Here is a 27,311-nt window from a genome sequence, read left to right on the forward strand (position 1 = left end):
ATTCAGTTCTCAGTTTTAGTTGTTAGTTGTTAAGTTTTTTAGCAACACTAGGCAAAGTAGATCAAACATACTGCACTTTACATTACTATAGATAAGTATCTAGTTTTTAGGTTTGTCTCATCTTGCGCACCTGCACTTTGTTATTGTACATGTAAAACGCAGAGGATAGTGAGAAACGCTATTTCAATTCCTTTGTATGTTAAGCACATGTGAAGAAATTGACAATAAACTTGACTTTGACTTGACTTTGACTTTGACAGCTGGTCGGGACAGAAGGAAGGAGAGAAAATGAGTGAAAAACGGGAGGAAGGAATGTTGTTAAGACTTTGCAAACTTTATCTGTTAGACATGGCTTCTAAAATTGTAAGTGGCGGTAAAAGAAGAAGTAAGAGGATGATGACAATAGAAACCAAGCAGGAGAAAATAAAAAAATACGAAGGAGGCGCGTGCATAGTTAACCTTGCTCGTGAGTATGGACGGAACCGCTCGGCAATCTTCTAAGGGCAAGACTTTCCTTGCCGGGGGACGGACCTCGCTCGACAACAAAATGGAGAGGCTTCTTCTATTATGGATTAAAGAGAAGGAAATTGCCAGTGATATGTTCTAGTTTTGAGAAAAGTTCCCTTTTAAGAAAATAAATCAATAAATTCTGCGGGTTGGTCTCTGCTCCCCTCCGCCTCCACCCAGCTCAAGTCACGTCGCCCCCAAAGGTAAATGTCATTTTTCCCTTGTATATTTATGTTATTTAATTTAACTGTACAGTAGCTTATGTTACTCATTTTTAATATGTGTATAAAGTCATGATGTTTTTACCTAAGGTTTTTGCACGGGTTGCACGCATTCACGAATTAACATAGGTTTGGATTGCCCGTCATACGAGCAGTTCGAGTTACGAGTGTAGCCGCTGAACGGATTAAGTTCGTAGCACGGGGGCCCACTGTACTTTCGTGACTAACTGGAACTAGTTGTATGATTAACCCTATAAACATGTTTGGTTTGGGGTGTGCAATCCCCCTATGATCAACCATGTTGGACCACCTCATGCAACTAATACAATGTTAAGAAAAAAATGAAACACTTTGTGCCTTACTTTGACAATGGGGGTGATAAATTCCTCCAGGAATGTGTGTTTCAACAAGGATGGCCAATTGTGATGAAAGAAGTTGATAAGCAGACCTTTTATATGAGACCCATCTTGATCCTGGGATAGACAAGAAACAGGACAACAACTGTATAAGTGAATGGAACATAAAAAATGGCATCAGCAAAGACCGCATCCATTTGGTAGACCACCTGATCTGTCATTATCATGATCTTGCCATAGCGCAGACTCCTCAGGGACTCTGGATCTTCATAGCTCTTCTTGTATTGGAGCCCAACAATTTTGATAATGTTATTGATTTCAGCATTTTCCATTATCTGTTGGTAAAACAACAAGAGACAACACGTTGTAAATATTGAAGTTAAATTAATGTATTCAAACAGTCCAAAAGAAGAAGAAAAAACAAACAAACTCATCAATCCATGGAAGCAATGATGGACCAAGATCACTTTATAAAAGATCTAAGAGAGATTAAAAAGGTCAGAAGATTTCTCATCTCTGTACAGCGCAAGATTTATTTCCTTTTTTTTTTTTTTTGGGGGGGGGGGGGGGGGGGGGGTGTTTGGGCTACTTGTTAATGCTCTGCATGACAGTAAACGCATGGATGTGCCTTGGTATGTTTTTATTAGGATGTCGCCCCCAGCAGTGTGCCAGTGTAATGGCTGACTTGACTCAACTTTCTCCTGTACAACACACTGTTGTTCTGAAATCACATTTAATTGTCAATTTAGGTTGCTAAATAATGAGTTATTTTACCTGTGGCTCTGGCTGCAACATTATAGCAACATCTAGCATGAATTAGTCGCTAGATAGCAGTGCTCGAGCCCCCCAGATAGGCTGGTAAGAGCAGTTGGATTATTTTTCAGTATAATAGATATAAATGACGTCACACTTTGAAGATGGGAGCCCGCCACAGCTGCTCGTCCTACGGATCAATCGTTAACAAACCATGAACGCTAAAATGTGCCATTTCAGATGGCAACATTGCTCCTATGGTTCTGACTACAAATGTTATTTATCCAAATCAATACAAATCAATCAAACTTAAATATTTAAGAGCTACACCTCTACCGGAGCAAGCAGGATGCTCCAATTACTTTCAAATAACGTGTGGTGATATTTTGTTTTTTCAGTTGAAGAAAAGGCTAAAAAATTATTGGCAAACAAGACAAAGATAGTTCTTAAACACTGCAAAAAAATAATATAAATACTGCATGTACCATGGCTATAAGGTACATGGTATATGTTTTGTTGAAATTCAATAAGAGGAAATATCTCAATATTTTGTGTTTTCTTTACCCTTTTTATCCCTGAGTTATCAAGCTGGTGTACCTACACCGAAAAGATGTCTATGTATGACTTCTTTTTTCAAAAGAAGTCTCGACATGACCACTTTTCACCTGTGAAGGCCTTTGAGACTTCAGTGATTCAAGGCTATAAAAATAAAATTTGATTTGATTTGATATTATGTGTAGCTTCATAAAGTGTGTATTTGTTTTTGTGTGTGTTTTTTTTCATCTCAACTTTGTCCATGTCTTAGACTTGCCACTAAACTTTTTTAATGCTTTTAATACCCCATCATGACAAATATGATTGGCTCCTCCCACCTGTGGTCCCTTCTGAAGGTTTCTGATTTTCTCCACATTGGGGTTTTTGAGTTTTTCCTTTCCCTTCTGGGAGCTTTGATCAGAGGATGCTGTTTATTTTATTTATGATGATAAATTCACTTGGTGATTCAGGGCTATACAAATAACTTGATTTAATTTTGATTTGATTTGATCCAATTCAAAGTAGTTCATATACTTCACTACAGCAAAAACAAACTCTCTAGAATTTTCCCAGATACAGTTGGTGACACTTGTGACAAATACTCACAGGGACCTTGTACACTAACCCACATTACTGGTATTTTTTCTTTAAATCCATCACTGATATTCTAGACATTAAGATTGATCCGTCCCCGCAGTTAGCCATTTTGATAGAGTCCTGGGTCCTGGTAAGACATCAACTATGCAGGACAATGTGATTGCCTTCAACTTTCTTGATCGCATGAAGGCGAATTTTCCTATAAAAATCAGCACAATCACCTACCCAGAAAATCAAATTTGCCCTGAGAGGTCTTTGTGGCCGCTTCCTTACTCACTGGAAGCCCCTTTTACGATATCATGAAAAACTATCACCAAACGAGGTGTTCTAGCAGTCCTTCATTACGGTCCTTCCACCATTGAGTTGGTTGCGAGCCAGGGACGTCGTAAACCGGGGGTCCACTGTATTTAGATAAGATGCTGCGAATCTAACAATTTCACCCAGTCTAGCGATATGCGTCAGTCCCCCATCGTCCCCCGATCTTATCATACTTCCATGTGTAAATGACTACTCCACAATAAACTGCTTTTTAGCCGGAGTTCATTGGTTGACACAAAGCTTAACATTTTTCTTACTCTGGTAGGGGCCTCTATTTAAGTTGCCGAAATAAATTTGTTGTGCTGCTGCCTTTTGTTGCAACAGGCTTTAAATGGACGTTACAGCGTGGTGTTACCTATTCCACATCTGCTGCCACAAACCCAAACCACTTCCAAACCACTGACAATACAACTCCTATCTTTTAGGAACAGACGGTTCGCTTTCTTAGGTGTAGCCATGTTGTGCTAGCCTTCTGTTTGAAGTGAGTGTGAAGGAAGCAATAGGAATGTGGAATCTACAACATGCAGGCATGAATTGGCATGAGACTCTGAAGGATGCTTTGACTACCGTATTTATCGGACTATAAGCCGCGATGCTTATCTGCTGCTTTTTTCCCACCGGTAATGCAGATGTGTGTATCTGCTCAACGAGTCAGTTCATGAAACAACTATGAAATAGAACTGCAAAGATGTGAATCAATGGCTGTGCTCGAAAAGAGTTTTAAAATACATTATTAAAAAATTTTTTTTTTGATGTCTAAATTGAATACGATTATTCTGCCCTTCAGAAGTGCAGTACCATCTTTGTTGTTTTGGATTTTTACATAGACTTAGAGCACCATCTTCTGGTTACTTCGAAATATTGTTTTTATCAGTAGACATGAGCTATCCAATGTGGAAGCACACCAAGACGACGGGTTAATGTTCAAGGATTGCTGATCTTATTTTGTTTTGCCTTGGACGAGAATTGTCCGTAAGTACACAAGTTGTCAAAATTATGACACTGTTCATCTGTTTTGTTTATCATTAGAGACATTGGAAATAAGAGGTACTATGTATCATTAGCTGATTACGTGTTTTATTTTTCTAGTTTTACGACGACCTAAAGAGGGTAATGGTCAATGACCATTGTTCAAATAAAGCAGACCAAAAGGAAAGACAGTCTAGTTGTTTGAAACGTCGTTATCCAGCTATTAAGCTGTCAAAAAACCCAAATGCTTTGGAGTGAGGACGGCATAAAGATCTTGTATAAAAGTTTGTGTTTGATATATAGTATGCAGTATATAAGATTGTATTTATAATATTATGATTGTATATATTATTTACGTGCAGTGTGTGCAATGTTCACTAAATTAATCAATCATTAAACAATGGGAGACAGAATGCTGTTAAAGAGAGGATGTTGCAGTTCGTAGACGATTTAAAAAATATTTATATACATAAAAAAAAGTAAAACTTTTATGTACCATCTTTTTGCATAAATATCTGATGTTATGACCTGCGGCTTATCTGTGGCAAAATATGTTTGTTTTTTTGTTTGTTTTTTTTTTGGTAAATTTTTGCTGCGGCGGCTTATATACCAGTGCAGCTTATAGTCTGGAAAATATGGTAGTTAAGTTTTGACAGTTTAATTATCCCATTTTCTGCACTATAAAATGGATCGGATTATAAGGCGCACCTTCAAAGAATGGCCTTTTTTTAAATTATTTTTTTTTGTATATAAGGCACACCGGACAAAAAAGGCGCATGGAATCAAAGCTACAGTGTTGGTCGGAGCTGCATTTGCATTCTGCTACATATCCACTAGATGGAGCTGCACTCAAGGGAGTATCAACTCAATGATCAGATAAGTCACTCAAACTTCATTAATAGAATATTATATATAGCATTCTCGCAGCTGTGTACAGTCCAAAAATGAATAAACAAGTTTTATTTTTTTCCAGAAGTAATGTCAGTGAGGTGGTATTTTCATGACACAAATTTAAGGCTTTTAGGTGTGCATGGAATAAAAACAACAGTGGTGGCTGGGGCTGCATTTGCATTCTGTTATGTATCCACACTATGGTGCTTCGATCAAGGGAATGTCAACTCAATGATCAAAAAAGTCAGCGGTTTATGCAGTCAGCACCTGCTATGATCGATATATAAGGCGCACTGGATTATAAGGCACACAGTCAGCTTTTAAGAAAAATGTAAGGCTTTTAGGTGTGCCTTATAGTGCGGAAAATATGGTAATATTTATTGATTTTAAAACTTAGCAATCATTTTTAGTGATTTCAATATGAATCAAAATAATTGTGGCTATTATTTTTTTTCGATAACCACCTAATGGTATATCGCAAACTCACAGAGTTGTTGGGATTAGTGAGGATTGCTCACTGGGGTGTTTTGAATTTCTACTTAGGCTATTTGGGCCATGTCCCAGCCTACAGAGATTTGCTCAATGTAATAAAGTGCCATCATCCCAAAATTTTCAATATTCAAGGTCCATAAACAGTATAAACATAAAATACTTTATATTCAATTAATTACATACCTGTTTGTGGGTTGCTTCTCGTACATTCAAGATCTTTCCCCTCAGTGGAAATACACCATAGCGATCACGCCCAATGACTCCGAGTCCAGAAACAGCAAGAGATTTTGCTGAATCGCCCTCAGTGAGAATGAGAGTACATTCGGAAGAGTGTTTGCCACCTTGAGTATGGGTAGAAAATGATAAGCCTCTTATCATATTCAGTGATAAAATACCACCCACTGTATTTAATTGAAAATGACAGCGTTACTAACCTAAAAAAGTTTCCACACTCTAACTTTTCTATTATTATGGGACAGTTGTGGAATTTTCATGCATGTGGGCACCTGAATTTTTTTTAATGTGAATGTGATTTTCAACGCTTTCTTTCTTGCTGCTCCTCTCCGCATCTCCCTCACAGCTTATGGCTTTCACAAGCACATCTTTCGGGCCCTCCTACAAGACACATGATTGGCTCCTGGTGCGACCATCGACCAATGAGGGCAGGAGTTATCTACTCCTGCCCCAACTCCCATGGTCGCGCCGGGAGCCGATCACATGTCACATGTCTTGTAGCATTGCTCGAGAGCTGTGCTTCTCAATGAAACTCACAAGCTGCGAGGTGAGATGCGGGGAGGAGCAGCAAGACAGCGGAGGCCACGAGACATACTGTACACGAGCAACTGATTCACTCACACTGAGTGATAGAATGAATTTGCACTCACTAACTGCTCAGTATGGAAAACTTATGTATTGTATGACATTAAGTGGCAGAAACTACATATAGTTAAACAATGTGAGCTTTCTAACAGTCATATATGGTTCATTATTGACTGGCTCTTGGTCATGCACAGCTAACCAATCAGATGCCACTATGGGCGAGACAGTGCTTCCCTGTCAGCTTGTAATAAGCCCCACTTCCGAGGCCTGGTTTCAGAAGGGGCCCCAGTGACCAGCATCCTTCCAGCAAGGAAAACCGTGGACTTTTTTTCTTTAATGACCAGCGTCGCAGCAAGGAACATTTTGGACTTTTTTTTCTTTTTTATTAATGAATAGCGATCCAACAAGGAAATTTGAGGACCTTTTTTTTTGACTATACAATTTATAAAGCAATGTCAAAGAGTCAGTTTCACACATTAAACAAATCTGCATTTAAGACACACCAGCATCATTGGCATCGTCCAGCTTGGGAATGCCTTTAATCTTGCTGTGTTTCACAGATGAGCACTTTTTATTCAGCTGTATCTGAGCTTTGAACTTCACCCAGTTGAGTATACTCTCAACAATCCCACAATTGGTGGCCTGTGATGACAAAAAGAAAATAAAACTTACGTATGATTCTTTGCATGTAAGAAACTGAAAGCCAGTCATAACTATACTTACAGCCTTGATAAACTTGTCAGACAGAAGGCATTTGGAACCGAAGCTTTTCGTCTGAAGAGTCATGTTTTCTTTTGTTTGGGAATCAAAGCTTGGATTCTCAATTAGTGCGTTCACAAAAACCCAAATATGGTTCTTCACCTGCAGTATTGATTATATTAAATAATATCCATTAGGACAGTGCTCCCCAACCCTTTGATCACCACGGACCGGTCACCGCCTTACATTTACAATGCGCACCGGGGGGGGGGATAGTAATATCAACAGCGGCCAGATCAAGTCAAATTTTGTCTTTTGAGCGAAGTTAAAATTTGTTAACTTTTTTCGCGTTTTGTGTCGCGACAGCCAATCAACTTCGGGAACGTTCAACGGCTCACGCAGGGGGCAGGTATGAATCATGATCATGATCCCGCGCAAAACAGAGCCAAGCAAGAGCACTCACCTGGCTTGTAGAAAGGCGGAAGCGAGAACTTGGGATAACTGGTATGTGCAGCCTTTGCTTCACTTAACAGTTGTTGAACCGTAGTTACTGTGCTAAGCTAACGATAGCGCAGCATTGTCAGCACAATATTTAGCACGGTCTTGGCCACTTGATTGCGACACTGAAACTTTTATTTTTTGGCAGGCGAGAATTGCCCAAAGAATAAAGGTGCTGGTGAAAATATTGGCTCTGTCACATCCCAAAAAAGTGAAAGCTCTCAGCAATGCTCTTCTTTCCGGATCTACTGTAAAAAGCACAGCAAGCTTCCCCCCCCCCAAAACTAAATCATCTCCAAAATATTATTTCGGGTGTGGCCCGGTACCAGTTGATCCACGGACCGGTACCTGTCCGCGGAATGGGGGGGTTGGGGACCACTGCATTAGGGTATGTAATATAAGCAACAAATAGTATGTTTAAACAGTTTTGTTAAATTCATGTTTCACGTCACCTGAAAAGGTTTGACGGACACCCCTGCTTTGTTTTTTTTCTTCACCACTTCAATAAGTTTGGAGACAATTTGATCCACCACATAGTCAACATGCCGTCCGCCCTGGAAGAAAAAAAAAAAAAACATGGATTGAAAAAACTTGAACATGCTAAATCAGGGAAAAGTAACTTAAATGATGAAGGGGGCAACAATTCAGTGGTACTGGGGGGCACACAGAAGACCACACACTTTCAACCAAATGTATGACAAAAGACAAACACACACAAAAATAACACACAAATGCGTGCATTGTTTGGTTGTGTGTCATTGTGTGTTGTTTGGTGGGGACTAATAAACATTTCAATATCTTAATATTCCAATCCTCATGTACATATCTAATAAAGAACTATTAATGTGCAGGTATGGTGCAGATATGGACAGTTATCTAATAGTACTAGTGAAGGAACTCCAAGTGGTACTCAGATTTCAAATAAAACAAACAAAAAAAATTATTATATTATTATTATATATATATATATATATATATATATATATATATATATATATATATATATATATATATATATATATATATATATATATATATATATATATATATATATATAAATCACTGGGTTATTCAATTTAATTTAAAAACACAGATTCTCTCCCATACAATAATGGTTTGACCCACCTTGTCACGCACCACCTCTTGCTGTTGATATATATTTTTTTTTTTTTTTGGTGGATAAATATTAATCAACAATTAAGTTATTTCTTTTTGATAACAGATTTCTTCTATGATCAAAAGAGACACTTTATGTTGATTTTTTGTGGATCAAAACAGATGAAGTTTGAAAAATTCTAAAGTTAAGTTAAGTTATATTAAAAGTTCTAAATTAGATACTAATGACATGGGTTTTTTGTTTTGTTTTCTTTAATACACCAAAGTGCTTTGCACTAGTTAAGAGGTACTTGGTTGAAAAATATTCCACAGGGGGTACAGCACTGAAAAAAATGTTGAGAACCACTGATCTAATACATTAATATATGAGAGAGAGTGCCAAAGAGAGCTGAGAGAAAAAGAAGAGAGAGAGAGCGAATTTTAACGACTGTAAATTATTTGATGACAAGCAAACTTGTTCCCCACTGGTGGCATTCAACATGGTCATAAATCAAAGGTGTAATTTCTTGATCTGAGAAGTCACTCACATACCCACCAATTAGCTGCATGGCCAGTCATTTACCCAGCACACTGCAATAATAATATCACAAATTGTCTACCATTAGATACAGTATATCTGCTACATATCCAATAGATATTCAATGTAAACGCTCTGTATCGGTCATTTCAGAAATGGGTCATTTCACTGCAATAATAATATAACAAATTGTCTACCATTAGATACAGTAAATTAAATATACTCATATAGGCAAATCTACATTCAATGTGAATGCGCTATCAGTCATTTCAGAAATTTGTCTCCTGAGAAACAGTAAAATATAAATGCATGATACAATTACATGACATACTGTATTATCACAATGATATTGAGTCAATATTGTGATCGCGATTAAAATTCGAATAATTGTGCAGCCCTACTACTTTGCGAATTTTACTTTTTGCGGCGGGGTTTTGGTCCCCACTAACTGTGAAAAATGAGGATGGAAACACACACACACACACACACATTTAGTCAGGTACCATGCTTATGCAGTATTGCTATACACACCTTGGTGGTGGCGATGCTGTTGACAAAACTGATTTGTTGGAATCCTTTCTCACTCATTGTGAGGCATACTTCCCATCGCTCATTCACAGTCTCATGCACCACCTTCAAGACTACTCCTGTCTCATCCAATTTGTCTTTCACATACAGATCCACATAGCTGCGGAAGCCATTCACCTTGAGAGGGAAAACAGGGAAAATTTGCTTTGTACTACAATTTTAGAATTGTATAATAGTGGCATTGTTTTGTCACTAATACAAAAGAAAAACAAGGGGACAAACAAAAATGATTCTCCGATAATGATGCCAAAAATAAGTATACCGTACATACAGAGAAGTGGATGAACAACTCTTGATTGATCATGGGATTGGACATGTCTAGCATTAACGTTTAGATCTCCACTGTCATGGATGCAATGTGACCAGTAAACAAAGATAAAACACAGTGGGCCCCCGGTTTACGAGATTAATCCATTTAGTGCTTTGGATTGTAACGTGAATTCGCCATATGGCGGGCAATCCAAACCGATGTTAATTCGCGAATGCATGTAAAACCCAGTGGTGAGCTGTCATGGCCAGCAAGGCCTTCTCTGTCATTATCATAACTATTATAAACTATAATAATTATCATAACTATAATATAAGTCAATTTCATTTTATATTTATTTTTGCTATATATAATAAAAGATATATATAAAAACAATAATTTTAAAAATAAAATTATTCTCCATATTCTGTTCGTTTCGTGTCATTTTATATCCAATTAGTTATGCCCCTTGCAGTGCTGTAGTTTTATGTTAGAGGTTTTAGCTAAGTAGAATTCAGCTAACTTATGTTGCTATGCTGTGTGAAATCTGCCTTCGCCAGAGGCCAGGGCATTCGAATCAACACGGCGCAGGCTTCGGCACAAGCGCAGATGGATATGTCAGTGGCCCCAATGCTTAATAGACAGCTGTAATAGTCAACGAGCCATAAGTTTGCCATCTAGAGCCCTCATGTTGAGTGTGACGTGACCGGATGCTCACTGCACGAAGGCGGTGCTATACTGATTCACCATGTTTAACGTTGGAAGTATCGTATTTTCCACACTATAAGGCGCACCGGATTATAAGGCGCACCCTCAATTAATGACATTTTAAAACTTTTTCCATGTATAAGGCGCACCGGATTATAAGGTGCACCCTAAATTAATGACATATTTTCAAACTTTTTCAATCACAATATAGTAATACTCAATGTAATAACATAATAACTCAAATGATAACTTTCAATAGCATAATTACTCAATGTCAATATGACCAACCTTGTTCAACTGTAAACACACAAAAGAAACAGGTAAAACTTACCTTTATCAGTTCATTCCCCATCTACGAATCCCAATATCAATATTGATCCATATATAAGGCGCATCTAATTATAAGGCGCACCATTACCTTTTTAAAAAAATTAAGGCTTTTAGGTGCACCTTAATAGTGCGGAAAATACGCTCAATAAAGTTATTGACAAAAAAAACATAAAAACAAAAACACATGTTGCTCAACCATAAGCTAACGGCGAACAATGAGGCATAGCGTACATTGAAGCCAGACCCGCGGACATTTAGCAGAAAATTCAAATCTACTCGCCGACCCCCCCTCCCCACCTTTTTTTTTCCCACAATGGCTGAAGAAGAACAAAACGGAAATTGGACCGACGCAATTTGTAGCATTGGCGTCCATGTCAATACAAAAAGATTTATTATTGGAAATCAAAGGCAGAAACTCTACAAGCAAGTCATTGAAGTCTTTCTGGGGAAAGAAAGAATTTTTTTTTTCTTGAAAGAATTGGGACACGCGTTTTGGTGAGTCGAGCATTTGATTTATTTTTTTCATTTTTAATATGTTTTCGTAATTTTATTCTGTTCCCATTCAATTAGTGGTAAAAAAATAAAATGATGTTCTTATATTAAAGTGCGGTTTGTAATTTAGCGTACAATCTTGTAAAAGCTTGCCTGCTTTTGGTGTCACATTTTGTCGGAGTTTTCCTGTTGTGGCTTTATTTTGTGGAGTTTGACTTATTTTGCTTTTGTTGTTTTTCCCTGGCATCTGTCATTAGTGTAATTTGTGTCACCTGTCATGAGTGTGTTCCAGCTCTAGTGTAGCTCGAGTGTTTTGTGTTTTGTCCAGCTCCTGCGAGTAATAAATCATGTTATTGAGCCCATCCCATCCTGCCTCCCTGCATTTATGATCCTCCTTCCCGCATCCGTCGCCAACATGCCGCACCCACATGACACTTGGTGGACTTCATAAAACGTTGTCGACAAATAATTTTAAATTATTATCATTTATTTTAAGTTCTGGCAGTATCACGTATAATGGTAAAGTTTGAATTGCTGATGTTGGTTTATTGATGTTTAAATGTTCTGGAAAATAGCCTGTGTAGTCCAGTAATGCGTACAGTATGTGTGCTTCTGAGGGGGCCGAAACACTGAAGGCCTAAGTGTGAAATGCACGGACCACCACTGGTAAAACCCTAGGTAAAAACATCAAAATTGTATATACATAATTAAAAAATGGTATCAAAATAGTATAGTAAGTGCTATGTATTTATCATATACATGTACACTATTAAAAAACATCATAAATAAAAAATATAGAAAGGATTTATTTACCTTTATGTGATGAGCTTGTTATGGTCATATTCCCTAGTGAGGGTAGCCTAGCCTAGCTTAGCCTTCTTTGTATTTCTTGATTATCTCCAGCTTCGTTTCCATATAAATAATCTTCTTACTTTTCTCTTTAACATCACGAGCAATCGTGGGATCCACGGTGCACCCATTTAAGTTTGAATTAAGCAGGAAAATGCACAATAAATAGTTATTTTAAGCACTCAGACGGGATCCAGTCCGTAGCATGCAGGCATTTTGACAGTGACGCCGACCAATAGCAAACCAGTGTCTTAGGAAGTCATGACGCAGACCAGCATCTGAGTGACGCGTTGCAGTGCAGGCAGTTTAATGGGACCAGAAAATAAAAGCAATTACCTAAAAACGCCTGAAAATGGAGACAAAACAACACAAATACAGCCAACCGCTAAGGTCATGACAGTTGTTTTTGTCATAAAGTGGTAAAAATATGGTAAAAGGGGGGAGCTGAAAAAACGTCACAGATTTCATAAAGCCGTCGTACCCCAGGGGTCCACTGTACAAATCTTTTGGATGTTTTATTTTTTTTTGTATCAACCAGAGGTGAAAAGTCAACATTTTACGTTTTCATTTTTTTAAAGCTTCTTCACAAGTAACCCACTCATCAGCAGATTACCCCCGGGGGAAATTAGGACCCAACTCGGGCTTTAAGATGTTTTTGATGTGTGAAAAAAGATACAGAAAACAGGAGGCTAAAATATTGCCGATCTTGTCAAAACATGACAGCTTTTAATATGCCACACTTATCTCTTCTAAATGCTTCCAAACAGGAGGTCGAGAGGTTGTCACATTCTGCCTGTGTTTTGAAAACTTCATTCAAGATCAGAAAGGCTGACATTGCTCAGAATTTTATCTTTCTGAGAGAGCAACACACGTTTTTCCTCTGATGGTGAGATCTATTGATAAAATTGGACCAAAAAAATCCTAATTATGTATACAGTATATGCGTCATTAGGGTGCAGTCAGTTTTTGTCATTCAGTCATTCACATTCCAGTCAACCAGGATTGTGCAATGTGATGCAGTTGGTGACAAATGACCCCCACACAATTTGCAGCAACCATATCTATCAGTTTTTGCTCGCTCACTGCGGGTGGACATGTCATCAAATCAAGGATGTTGCAAGATATCTTTGAAGCGGGTTTGGGACATTATTCAAATGATCAGTGGGTTTCCCAGGTTTCCTGACCAACAGTCATTTAGTGGCGGTGCGTACCCTGGTGACCCGGCACAAGAGCCCAACCCCAGAAACAAAATGGAGGCTGCAAGAAGGCCCAAAACTCTTTACATGGTGCTAAGTGGACAAGTAAAAAAGTTTTTAAAAAAAAGAAAGAATAAAAAACACTTCACTTTTCTTTATTTGCATTTTTCACCTTGTTGGAGAAGAAATATGAAAAAGAAAATAACATGAAACAGAAAGTTTTCTGAAGACAGTGGAAGGTTTATGTCTCCTCCATCGGAGTCATTGTGATTTACTTCACTCAAGATCATTTCCAATACCTGTTGAGCATTGAGTCTTCACTGCATTTTTGTTCTTTTGGGTTTGCACACCACAGAATTCTTGAGAATTTCCAATAGTAATGTAATTTGCATCCAACAGGCCATTTCAATAGATGGGTCAATTTGCATGTGTTTACACCCGGTTGCAAATGCGAACAAGTCGTCTGCTTGCCATATAAACAACCCCCAACAATCTTGTTTTTATGTCTCTTCCTGTGCTACAGTTAGTCTCAAGCAAGGGAAATCTGCATTTGTACAAACGTATGGAATGATAAAGTGAATCATTACAGCATCATACAAAGGCAATCTTATCTAAAAACAAGTCACTAAGAGAATATTTAGGGCCCGAGCAGCTACCGCTGCGAGAGCCCTCTTGTTTTTCTCCAGATTATTATTAGGGCCCGAGCAGCTACCGCTGCGAGAGCCCTCTTGTTTTTCTCCGGATTATTAGGGCCCGAGCAGCTACCGCTGCGAGAGCCCTCTTGTTTTTCTCCAGATTATTATTCTTATTATTATTATTATTATTATTATTATTTACTGTGCAGCGCTTGTCCATTTTTGAGGGCCTAAACATGCACGAAAAGTCACCAAAATTTGCACATTTGTCGGGCCTGGTGAAAAATTGGATATTTTTGTGTTTCCCAAAACAATGCTTAAAAAATGGCTCTGCAGCGCCACCTAAGGTTGAAAAAGTGCACCTGCTCCCGGCCCGTTTGACCTAGAGCTACGAAAATTTTTAGGCATATGTAGGACCTAGAGACCTACAAAAAAGTCAGCGTGAGCCATGTGCTCAGATGTACAGAAAAAGAGTTATGAATTTTTGAATGTGCATTTTTGGCCCATTTTTGCACGTTTGCAGGTCCCAAACTGCTCCTTGTTTCTCCTAAACGCTTTACTCAATCACCTTCAAATTTGCTGTGGTCCATATTCACACATAGGGGCACAACTGGGCAAAATTTGGTGCAGATCCGCTGACATATATGATAGGGGCGTGGCTTCAAATTATGTGTTCAATTTTTCCTTCGCCAAGAGTGACATAAACCTTAATAACTTTGTTGTACTAGCTTAAAAAAATCTAAAACTTCATAGACACATGGAAACTTATGTCTTTAACACCTTTAAAAAAAAAATTTTTAAATACCTACTAGCGCCGCCTAGTGGTTGATTAAAATGTCATTTTTTACACTTTCATGCATTGTGCTCAGTCTGTTTGAGTAAAACAAATGAAAATTGGTCAGAATATCATTAAGACATGGAATATTAAGGTTTTAAAATTTTACGACATTTCGATAATCGGCGTAGTCTGCACGCCACCTCAAAGTCAGATGACTCGCCAAAACGAAAAAAGTGGCTGTAATTGGCCCCAAAATGGCCTTATGAGTGGAAAATAGCCTCTCACTCCCGGCCCGTTTGACCTAGAGCTCCAAAAATTTGTAGCCTTATGTAGGACCTCGAGCCCTACAAAAAAGTCAGCGCGAGCCATATGCTCAGATGTACAGAAAGAGAGTTATGAATTTTTGAATGTGCACTTTTGGCCCGTTTTTGCTCATTTGCAGGTCCCGAACTGCTCCTTTTTTCTCCCAAACGCTTGACCCGATCGCCTTCAAATTTGCTGTGATGTTTTATCTGACTGTGAGGCACAATTGTTCAAATTTTTGTGACAATCCGCCAACAAATATGTTGGGGGCGGGGCTTTATATTATGCCTTTGATGATTACTTTGCCACATGTGAAACAAACCTTTATAACTCAGCTTTACAAGCTTGAAAAAATCTGAAACTTCACAGACACATGGAAACTTAAGCCCTTAACACAAGTGTTTAAAAAAATCTTCAATTGCTTATAAGGCCATCTAGTGGCAAACAAAAATGTCAGTCTGATGTCTCGCAAAAACGAACAAAGTTGCTGTGTTTGGTCCCAGATAGTCTTATCTTTTCTAAACTTCATATATTTAATGAGTTTCCAATGCGGAATACACCTATCAATGTATTTTTTGTTATAGTGCGAGTGCCACCTAGTGGCAGCCAAAAATATAGCATTTTTTAAACGTTTTTATGTGTTTAGCTGAGCCCTTTGAAGTAATATCGCTGAAATTAAGTCTGCAAAGTTTCTAGACAGCCTTGATGACCTCCACCAAATTTTACGAAGTTTCGATAATGGGCGTGGCCTCTATGACCATTTTCATTCCGAAGCTTTATCTGTCCAGTAAAAGTTGCTGTAATTTGACCCAGATGATCTGATCTTCTCACAATGTCACACATTGGATGAAAATATTCTCCTGAACATATCGACAAAAATATATTCCAGTTTAAAGCTAGCGCCACCTAGTGGCTGCAAAAAATGTCATTATTTGAAAGATTACAGTCAATCCTGTTTGGTTTGACCTACAGCTATGAAACTTTGTAGGCAAATGAAGGACTGTAAGACCTACAAAAAAGTCAATAGAAGTGATGTGCTAGGATGTACAGAAATATTGTTATGAATTTTTTTAATGTGCAGGTTTTTCCCATTCTTAGACATTAGCTGGTCTCAAACTAGTTTCTTTTTCTCTTAAATGTTTCACCCCATTACCTTCAACTTTGGCATGAATCATTATCCAACGGAGGGGCACACATAGGCCAAATATCGTGAAGATCTCTTGACACAAAAGATGGGGGCGGAGCTTCAAATTATGTTTAATACTTCCTTCGCCAAGAGTGACAAAAATCTTAATAACTCAGCTATGACAGCTTCAAACTATCTGAAACTTTCCTGGGACTTTGAAAGTCATGCAATTATACAGCTATGTGATAAACTTTCAAATCATTTACAGCACCACCCAGTGGCGGACAAAAATCTCATTTTTTTATACTTTTATGTACTGTGAAATGCCTGTTTGACTAAATGAACTCAAAAATGGTCAGAAAAGCTATGAAACATTGGAACATTAAGGTTCTCCACTTTTATGACTTTTCATTAAAGGGCGTGGCCTCTATGCCAACTCAAAATCCGATGTCTCGCGAAAACGGTAAAAGTTGCTGTAATTGGACCTAGACGATCTGATATTTTTAAAATTTCGTATATGGGATGGGAGTCCAATGTGAAACACACCTACAAGCCTATTTTTTATCATAGTACGAGCGCCACCTAGTGGCAGCAAAAAAAATTAGCAAATCCTTAATGTTTTTATGTACTCTGCTGAGCCCCTTGAAGTGATATCCCTTAAATGTTTTCTGAAAAGCCAGTGGCCATAACTTATGCCCTCCACAAATCAGTACGATGTTCGACAGTGGGTGTGGCCTATATGGCATTGAAAGTCACAAAATTGGAACAATAACAGCTGCAATAACTCCACACACATTGTCCCACCTTGTCTAAATTTTACATATTTGGTAAGAGTCCTGCACTAAAGTCATCTACAACTACTTTTTCATCATTTATAGTCCTTGTTCATACCCCGACCTGTTCATATCCCAACGTGCACAGGTCTGCGAGGGCCCTTTATAGCTGCTTGCAGCTCTAGTTATTATTATTATTATTTACTGTGCAGCGCTTTTCCAATTTTGAGGGCCTAAACATGCACGAAAAGTCACCAAAATTTGCACATTTGTCGGGCCCGGTGAAAAATTGGATAATTTTGTGTTTCCCAAAACAATGCAAAAAAAATGGCTCTGCAGCGCCACCTAAGGTTGAAAAAGTGCACCTGGTCCCGGCCCGTTTGACCTAGAGCTACGAAAATTTTTAGGCATATGTAGGACCTAGAGACCTACAAAAAAGTCAGCGCGAGCCATGTGCTCAGATGTACAGAAAAAGAGTTATGATTTTTTGAACGTGCATTTTTGGCCCATTTTTGCACGTTTGCAGGTCCCAAACTGCTCTTTGTTTCTCCTAAACGCTTTACTCAATCGCCTTCAAATTTGCTGTGGTCAATATTCACACATAGGGGCACAACTGGGCAAAATTTGGTGCAGATCCGCTGACATATATGATAGGGGCGTGGCTTCAAATTATGTGTTCAATTTTTCCTTCGCCAAGAGTGACATAAACCTTAATAACTTTGATGTACTAGCTTAAAAAAATCTAAAACTTCATAGACACATGGACACTTATGTCTTTAACACCTTTACAAAAAGGTTTTTTAAATACCTACAAGCGCCGCCTAGTGGTTGATTAAAATGTCATTTTTTACACTTTCATGTATTGTGCTCAGTCTATTATAGTAAAACAAGTGAAAACTGGTCAGAATATCATTAAGACATGGAATATTAAGGTTTTACAATTTTACGACTTTTCGATAATGGGCGTAGTCTGCACGCCACCTCAAAGTCAGATGACTCGCCAAAACGAAAAAAGTGGCTGTAATTGGCCCCAAAATGGCCTTATGAGTGGAAAATAGCCTCTCACTCCCGGCCCACTTGACCTAAAGCTACAAAAATTTGTAGCCTTATGTAGGACCTCGAGCCCTACAAAAAAGTCAGCGCGAGCCATATGCTCAGATGTACAGAAAGAGAGTTATGAATTTTTGAATGTGCACTTTTGGCCCGTTTTTGCTCATTTGCAGGTCCCGAACTGCTCCTTTTTTCTCCCCAACGCTTGACCCGATCGACTTCAAATTTGCTGTGATGTTTTATCTGACTGTGAGGCACAATTGTTCAAATTTTTGTGACGATCCGCCAACAAATATGTTGGAGTATGGCGTTATATTTGTGCCACAATTACGCACGCGCGGAAAAAAAAATTGAGCGGAGAAAATCAAACTGAGCGAGCGAAAACAGATTTTGAGAGCAAGAAAAAAACTATTGAGCGCGTAATGATAAGAGTTTGAGCGCGCGCCGATGGAGTTTGAACACAGAAAAAGAAATTGCTCGCTCGAAATTCCTTTTTGCTCGCTCGCAATAGCATTCTCCCGCTCAACATCTCGCTCTCGCTCGCGATACTCCTCCCTCCCTCGCTCAACATCGCGTTTGCTCAACATCGAGCTCTCGCTCGCTCGAGTCGTCCTCTGCGCTCGCTCAGTTCTGTTCACGCGTTACGTTTGTGCCACAAAACCAGCCAATCAGAGCTTGTAAAAGCACATTGATTGACAGCTTTGTATCCAATGAGATTGCTTGTTGTGTTCACCCGGAACGAGCAAACGAGAGTGCGTCACATCGACGTAGGCGGGAGGGGTGGGCTTATATTATTAAAGTACAAAAACTAACAAGGTATTTCTGTCAAATGATACAATACAGTAATAATAATAATATTAAAAGTAATTCTCCAGCCCAAGTCCGTGTTGACGCACACTCGTTTGCCCTTTTCGGGTGAACACAGGGCAAACGAGAGTGCGTCAACGGATAGCGTACAAGCAATCTCATTGGATACTAAGCTGTGTCAATCAAAGTGCTTTTACAAGCTCTGATTGGCTGGTTTTGTGGCACAAACGTAACGCGTGAACAGAACTGAGCGAGCGCAGAGGACGACTCGAGCGAGCGAGAGCTCGATGTTGAGCAAACGCGATGTTGAGCGAGGGAGAGAGGAGTATCGCGAGCGAGAGCGAGATGTTGAGCGAGAGAGGGCTATCCCGAGCGAGCAAAGAGGAATTTTGAGCGAGCAATTTCTTTTTCTGTGTTCAAACTCCATCGGCGCGCGCTCAAACTCTTATCATTACGCGCTCAATAGTTTTTTTCTTGCTCTCAAAATCTGTTTTCGCTCGCTCAGTTTGATTTTCTCCGCTCAATTTTTTTTTCCGCGCGTGCGTAATTGTGGCACAAATATAACGCCATATTGGAGGCGTGGCTTTATATTATGCCTTTGATGATTACTTTGCCACATGTGAAACAAACCTTTATAACTCAGCTTTACAAGCTTAGAAAAATCTGAAACTTCACAGACACATGAAGACTCAAGCCCTTAACACAAGTGTTTAAACAAAATTTCAATTGCTTGTGAGGCCATCTAGTGGCAAACAAAAATGTCAGTCTGATGTCTCGCCAAAACGAACAAAGTTGCTGTGTTTGGTCCCAGATGGTCTTATCTTTTCTAAACATTACATATTTGATGGGTTTCCAATGCGGAATACACCTATCAACGTATTTTTTGCTATAGTGCGAGCGCCACCTAGAGGCAGCCAAAAACATAGCATTTTTGAAACATTTTTACGTGTTTAGCTGAGCCCTTTGAAGTAATATCGCTGAAATTAAGTGTGACAAGCCTCTAGACAGCCCTGCTGACCTCCACCAAATTTTACAAAATTTCGATAATGGGCGTGGCCTTTACGTCCATTTTCATTCCGAAAATTTAACGGACCAGTAAAAGCTGCTGTAATTTGACCCAGATGATCTGATCTTCTCACAATTTCACACATTGGATGAAAATCTATTCCTGAAGACATCGACAAACATATATTCCAGTTTAAAGCTAGCACCACTTAGTGGCTGCAAAAAATGTCATTAGTCGAAAGATTGGAGTCATTCCTGTTTGGTTTGACCTAACACTATAAAAGTTTTTAGGCATATGTAGGATTGTAAGACCTACAAAAAAATCAATAGGAGTGATGTGCTAAGATGTACAGAATAATTTTTATGATTTTTTTTTTTTGCCCCATTCTTAGACATTTGCCGGTCTAAATCTAGTGCCTTTTTCTCTTAAACGGTTCACCCGATTAACTTCTACGTTGGCATGGACTATTAGCAGATATAGCGGCACAAATCTCCCAAAAATTGTGAAGATCCCATGACTTGTAAGATGTGGGCGGAGCTTCAAATTGTTTTGAATATTTCCTTCGCCAAGAGTGACAAAAACCTTAATAACTCAGCTGTTTCAGCTTCAAATCAAGTTAAACACTTGCAGGGAGTTTAAAAGTCATGCCCAAATACAGCTATGTGATAAACATCCAAATCATTTACAGCGCCACCTAGTGGCGGACAAAAATCTAATTTTTTACACTCTCATGTACTGTGCAATGTCTGTTTGACTACATGAACTAAAAAATGGTCAGAAAAGCTATGACACAGTGGAGAATGAAGGTTCTCAACTTTTATGACATTTCATTAAAGGGCGTGGCCTCTATGCAAACTCAAAGTCTGATGTCTCTCCAGAACGGTAAAAGTTGCTGTAATTGGACCTAGATGAGCTGATGTTTGCAAAACTTCATATATGGGATGGGAGTCCAATGTGAAACACACCTACAAGCCTATTTTTTATCATAGTACGAGCGCCACCTAGTGGCAGCAAAATATATAGCAAATCCTTAATGTTTTTATGTACTCTGCTGAGCCCCTTGAAGTGATATCCCTTAAATGTTTTCTGAAAAGCCAGTGGCCATGCCTTATGCCCCCCACAAATCAGTACAATGTTTCGACAGTGGGTGTGGCCTATATGGCATTGAAAGTCACAAAATTGGAACAATAAAAGCTGCAGTAACTCCACACACATTGTCCCACCTTGTCTAAATTTTACATATTTGGTAATAGTCCTGCACTGAAGTCATCTACAACTACTTTTTCATCGTTCATAGTCCTTGTTCATACCCCGACCTGTTCATACCTCAACGTGCACAGGTCTGCGAGGGCCCTTTATAGCTGCTTGCAGCTCTAGTTATTATTATTATTATTATTATTATTATTATTATTTACTGTGCAGCGCTTTTCCATTTTTGAGGGCCTAAACATGCACGAAAAGTCACCAAAATTTGCACATTTGTCGGGCCCGGTGAAAAATTGGATATTTTTGTGTTTCCCAAAACAATGCAAAAAAAATGGCTCTGCAGCGCCACCTAAGGTCGAAAAAGTGCACCTGGTCCCGGCCCGTTTGACCTAGAGCTATGAAAATTTTTAGGCATATGTAGGACCTAGAGACCTACAAAAAAGTCAGCGCGAGCCATGTGCTCAGATGTACAGAAAAAGAGTTATGAATTTTTGAATGTGCATTTTTGGCCCATTTTTGCACGTTTGCAGGTCCCAAACTGCTCCTTGTTTCTCCCAAACGCTTTACTCAATCGCCTTCAAATTTGCTGTGGTCCATATTCACACATAGGGGCACAATTGGGCAAAATTTGGTGCAGATCCGCTGACATATATGATAGGGGCGTGGCTTCAAATTATGTGTTCAATTTTTCCTTCGCCAAGAGTGACAAAAACCTTAATAACTTTGATGTACTAGCTTAAAAAAATCTAAAACTTCATAGACACATGGAAACTTATGTCTTTAACACCTTTAAAAAAAGTTTTTTTAAATACCTACTAGCGCCGCCTAGTGGTTGATTAAAATGTCATTTTTTACACTCTCATGTATTGTGCTCAGTCTGTTTGAGTAAAACAAATGAAAATTGGTCAGAATATCATTAAGACATGGAATATTAAGGTTTTAAAATTTTACGACTTTTCGATAATGGGCGTAGTCTGCACGCCACCTCAAAGTCAGATGACTCGCCAAAACGAAAAAAGTGGCTGTAATTGGCCCCAAAATGGCCTTATGAGTGGAAAATAGCCTCTCACTCCCGGCCCGTTTGACCTAGAGCTCCAAAAATTTGTAGCCTTATGTAGGACCTCGAGCCCTACAAAAAAGTCAGCGCGAGCCCTATGCTCAGATGTACAGAAAGAGAGTTATGAATTTTTGAATGTGCACCTTTAGCCCGTTTTTGCTCATTTGCAGGTCCCGAACTGCTCCTTTTTTCTCCCAAACGCTTGACCCGATCGACTTCAAATTTGCTGTGATGTTTTATCTGACTGTCAGGCACAATTGTTCAAATTTTTGTGATGATCCGCCATCAAATTTGTTGGGGGCGGGGCTTTATATTATGCCTTTGATGATTACTTTGCCACATGTGAAACAAACCTTTATAACTCAGCTTTACAAGCTTAGAAAAATCTGAAACTTCACAGACACATGGAGACTCAAGCCCTTAACACAAGTGTTTAAAAAAATATTCAATTGCTTATAAGGCCATCTAGTGGCAAACAAAAATGTCAGTCTGATGTCTCGCCAAAACGAACAAAGTTGCTGTGTTTGGTCCCAGATGGTCTTATCTTTTCTAAACTTCATATATTTGATGGGTTTCCAATGCGGAATACACCTAACAACGTATTTTTTGTTATAGTGCGAGCGCCACCTAGTGGCAGCCAAAAATAGAGCATTTTTTAAACGTTTTTATGTGTTTAGCTGAGCCCTTTGATGTAATATCGCTGAAATTAGGTCTGAAAAGCCTCTAGACAGCCCTGCTGACCTCCACCAAATTTTACGAAGTTTCGATAATGGGCGTGGCCTCTACGACCATTTTCATTCCGAAGCTTTATCTGTCCAGTAAAAGTTGCTCTAATTTGACCCAGATGATCTGATCTTCTCACAATTTCACACATTGGATGAAAATATTCTCCTGAACATATCGACAAAAATATATTCCAGTTTAAAGCTAGCGCCACCTAGTGTCTGCAAAAAATGTCATTAGTCGAAAGATTACAGTCAATCCTGTTTGGTTTGACCTACAGCTATGAAACTTTGTAGGCAAATGAAGGACTGCAAGACCTACAAAAAAGTCAATAAAAGTGATGTGCTAGGATGTACAGAAAAATTGTTAAGAATTTTTTTAATGTGCAGTTTTGTCCCATTCTTAGACATTAGCTGGTCTCAAACTAGTGCCTTTTTCTCTTAAACGATTCACCCCATTACCTTCAACTTTGGCATGAATCATTATCCAACTGAGGGGCACACATAGTCCAAATATCGTGAAGATCTCTTGACAGAAAAGATGGGGGCGGAGCTTCAAATTATGTTTGATACTTCCTTCGCCAAGAGTGACAAAAATGTTAATAACTCAGCTATGACAGCTTCAAACCATCTGAAACTTTCCTGGGACTTTAAAAGTCATGCAATAATACAGCTATGTGATAAACTTTCAAATCATTTACAGCGCCACCCAGTGGCGGACAAAAATCTCATTTTTTATACTTTTATGTACTGTGAAATGCCTGTTTGACTAAATGAACTAAAAAATGGTCAGAAAAGCTATGACACATTGGAACATTAAGGTTCTCAACTTTTATGACTTTTCATTAAAGGGCGTGGCCTCTATGCAAACTCAAAGTCTAATGTCTCCCCAAAACGGTGAAAGTTGCTGTAATTGGACCTAGATGATCTGATGTTTGCAAAACTTCATATATGGGATGGGAGTCCAATGTGAAACACACCTACAAGCCTATTTTTTATCATAGTACGAGCGCCACCTAGTGGCAGCAAAAAATATAGCAAATCCTTAATGTTTTTATGTACTCTGCTGAGCCCCTTGAAGTGATATCCCTTAAATGTTTTCTGAAAAGCCAGTGGCCATGCCTTATGCCCTCCACAAATCAGTACGATGTTTCCACAGTGGGTGTGGCCTATATGGCATTGAAAGTCACAAAATTGGAACAATAAAAGCTGCAGTAACTCCACCCACATTGTCCCACCTTGTCTAAATTTTACATATTTGGTAAGAGTCCTGCACTGAAGTCATCTACAACTACTATTTCATTGTTCATAGTCCTTGTTCATACCCCGACCTGTTCATACCCCAACGTGCACAGGTCTGCGAGGGCCCTTTATAGCTGCTTGCAGCTCTAGTTTTTATTGAATCTGCATCTGTGCTATTTATGGATGTTTATGTTGACACATTGTGATTGAAACCACATTTGCCTGGGTGTGTGGATATGAAAAAGCCTCATTGGCTTCTGACACACCCAGAACACACCCACACATTTTTTGACTTTTTGTTTTGTGTTTTTCTACTCATGCTGTATTTTACTTCTTGTGTGTTTGGCTGTACTTGTAACGAACTCTATGTTTTGTGTACAATAAACTAAACAATTGTTATTTTGAATGAAGTTTTCAAAAGAGGGGTCTGTGCAAGCTCTTCAACTCAAGAACACATCTCAGAAACCCCACACAGGATGTTCAGATAACGACCACATTTGCATGCATGATGTTCCCCCCCAGCAAGATAAAGTTGGTGTGCAACTTCTCTTCTGTTTAATTTACATAACAAAGTTAGCCATTCACAGGTCATTGAGGATGCGAGGTATAATCCTTAGTGCCATTTGGCACTCCGATGGTCTTTATAGGTAGAAGTGCCAAATGGCACCTCTCTGGTCTTTCTAGTGTTAGAATTGTTCCCCTCCCCCACCCCGCGTCTGCCTCTCCTCCCTGTCCGTTAGTTTGATTTTGTCCACCTCCTGCCTGCGTGTTCCTGCCCCTTGCGTGTCATCCAATCAGCCGCCCCTTCCTCTTGTTCTCTTGCCAGCTGTTTCGCGTTGTTTGTAATTAGTGTCGTGTATATAAGAAGTAGGGTTGTAACTGCTAGTTGTCGGGTTATTGTTTGATACCACCTTCGCAGTCTAGCGTCTACCTCACTCCACTGAGCTTGCTGTTGCCGAGAAACCTCACCCCCTGCTCCCGTTTGTCCCCAGTGAGTTTGTTCTTGTTTTTTTGTACTTTGTATTCGTTATTCCATCTCCTCCCGCCTCAGTTTGGAAATTAAACATTCATTATTTGAGTCTCATCCCTCTCAGTCCTGCATTTTATTGGTTCTACCTCTCCCACGTCGTGCACCTCCTTGGGCCCCTATGCCGAAACGTGTTCAGAGGTAAACGCAGCAGATGTCAAATTTAGCCCATGTCAGACTCATTTACTTCCATGAAAAATTGGAAATATTGTCAATTTTGGACATATTGAAAACCCGATATTTTATCATGCATTTTCCCCAGATTAATCCTTTAAACGGCAACTTGCGAACAGGGTACAATAGAAATGTTGGTGCTGAGACCCTAAAACCACCATTGAAGCCTTTCAATGACTTTATTGAGTGCTGTGGCTTCACTCCCATAATGAAAAGTTCTTGCTATGCAAAGTAGGAGTTGTAGTTGATAAAAGGTTTCAATCCAAGAAATAAATGTTGCAGAAAAGCTTTTATTTTGCGACAGGGAAGCGTTTAATTTCATGCAACGCATAACATTATATCGTCTGCATATTCCCATCTGCGAATTATATATATAGGGATGATGTCACTGAACATTTTAAAAGGGTTGAAAGTAAAAATATATTTTTATTTGGCAAAATTATGGCTCTTTCAAGGTCAGCCCAAGTTGGGTTGTAAATTTTAGCATGGCTGAGACTTACCGGTAATTTTTTCCCATTCAGCGTGACTTTAACACCTTTGCAGGATCCAGCAACATCATATGCTCTGCGTGTAAGAAGAGCTACTATATCTGTATCCAGTTTAACCATCTTAAACTTCGATAGGTCTGGCTGGAAAGTCACACAGGTGAAATCATCCCCATCAAAGAACTTGATTTTGGGCTCTGAAGTCTTGCTCATGTTGTTCTGCCAACTCTGGGTGGAGCACATATAGCAATGCAGATAAAAATGATTTCTCATAAGAGGTTTTTCCTGTTGTGCAGCAGCTGCAGTATATTGAAATACAGTGGGCCCCCGTGTTACGAACTTAATCCGTTCAGCAGCTACGCTCGTAACTCGAACTGCTCGTATGACGGGCAATCCAAACCTATGTTAATTTGTGAATGTGTGCAACGCGTGCAAAAACCTTAGGTAAAAACATCACGACTTTATACACATTAAAAATGAGTAACATAATCTACTGTACAGTTAAATTAAATAACATATACAAAGGAAAAATGACATTTACCTTTGGGGCGACGTGACTTGAGCTGAGTGGAGGCGGAGGGGAGCAGAGACCAACCCGCAGAATTTATTTATTTATTTTCTTAAACAAGAATTTTTCTCAAACTAAAACATATCACCGGCGATTTCCTTCTCTTTAATCCATAATAGAAGAAGCCTCTCCATTTTGTTGTCCACCAAGGTCCGTCCCCCGGCAAGGAAAGTCTTGCCCTTAGAAGATTGCCAAGCGGTTACGGCCATACTCACGAGCAAGGTTAACTATGCGTGCGCCTCCTTCGTATTTTTATTATCTCCTGCTTGGTTTCTATTGTCATCATCCTCTTACTTCTTCCTTTACCGCCACTTGCATTTTTAGAAGCCATGTCTAACAGATAAAGTTTGCAAAGTCTTCACAACATTCCTTCCTTCCTTCCTTCCTTCCGTTTTTCACTCATTTTCTCTCCTTCCTTCCATCCCGACCAGCTGTGCCATCAAGCTAGATAAAGGCGTTCGGCCAATAGCATATCGGCATTTCTATGATTGACGTGACGCCGGCCAATAGCATCTCCGTGAGTGAGACCGGGACTGTGACCTTAATCGACCAATAGCATATCGGCATCTCCGTGACTCCGTGACTGACACCGTGATTGAGACAGTGACTGTGACATTGTAAGAGCAATAGCGTTCATCGTTACCGTGACAAGCGT

The 27,311-nt window shown here is 39.2% G+C and overlaps 1 protein-coding gene across 3 annotated transcripts in view; it reads right to left on the reverse strand.

Moving 5' to 3' along the window:
- top2b (DNA topoisomerase II beta) overlaps positions 1 to 27,311 on the reverse strand; it is a 178,050-nt gene that overhangs the window by 95,229 nt on the left and 55,510 nt on the right. For all 3 annotated transcript variants that reach the window (XM_088404453.1, XM_088404452.1, XM_088404451.1), the window contains exons 7-14: positions 26,104 to 26,316; positions 9,819 to 9,992; positions 8,107 to 8,208; positions 7,181 to 7,318; positions 6,961 to 7,099; positions 5,822 to 5,979; positions 1,294 to 1,419; positions 1,091 to 1,201 (exon numbers count right to left, since the gene is read on the reverse strand). In XM_088404453.1, the coding sequence (XP_088260579.1) occupies positions 1,091 to 1,201; positions 1,294 to 1,419; positions 5,822 to 5,979; positions 6,961 to 7,099; positions 7,181 to 7,318; positions 8,107 to 8,208; positions 9,819 to 9,992; positions 26,104 to 26,316 (1,161 nt within the window). The remainder of the gene's footprint in view (positions 1 to 1,090; positions 1,202 to 1,293; positions 1,420 to 5,821; positions 5,980 to 6,960; positions 7,100 to 7,180; positions 7,319 to 8,106; positions 8,209 to 9,818; positions 9,993 to 26,103; positions 26,317 to 27,311) is intronic.

Source organism: Hippichthys cyanospilos, chromosome 21, assembly GCF_059441005.1.
Source record: "Hippichthys cyanospilos isolate Australia breed blue-spotted pipefish chromosome 21, RoL_Hcya_1.0, whole genome shotgun sequence".
Classification (NCBI taxonomy): domain Eukaryota; kingdom Metazoa; phylum Chordata; class Actinopteri; order Syngnathiformes; family Syngnathidae; genus Hippichthys; species Hippichthys cyanospilos.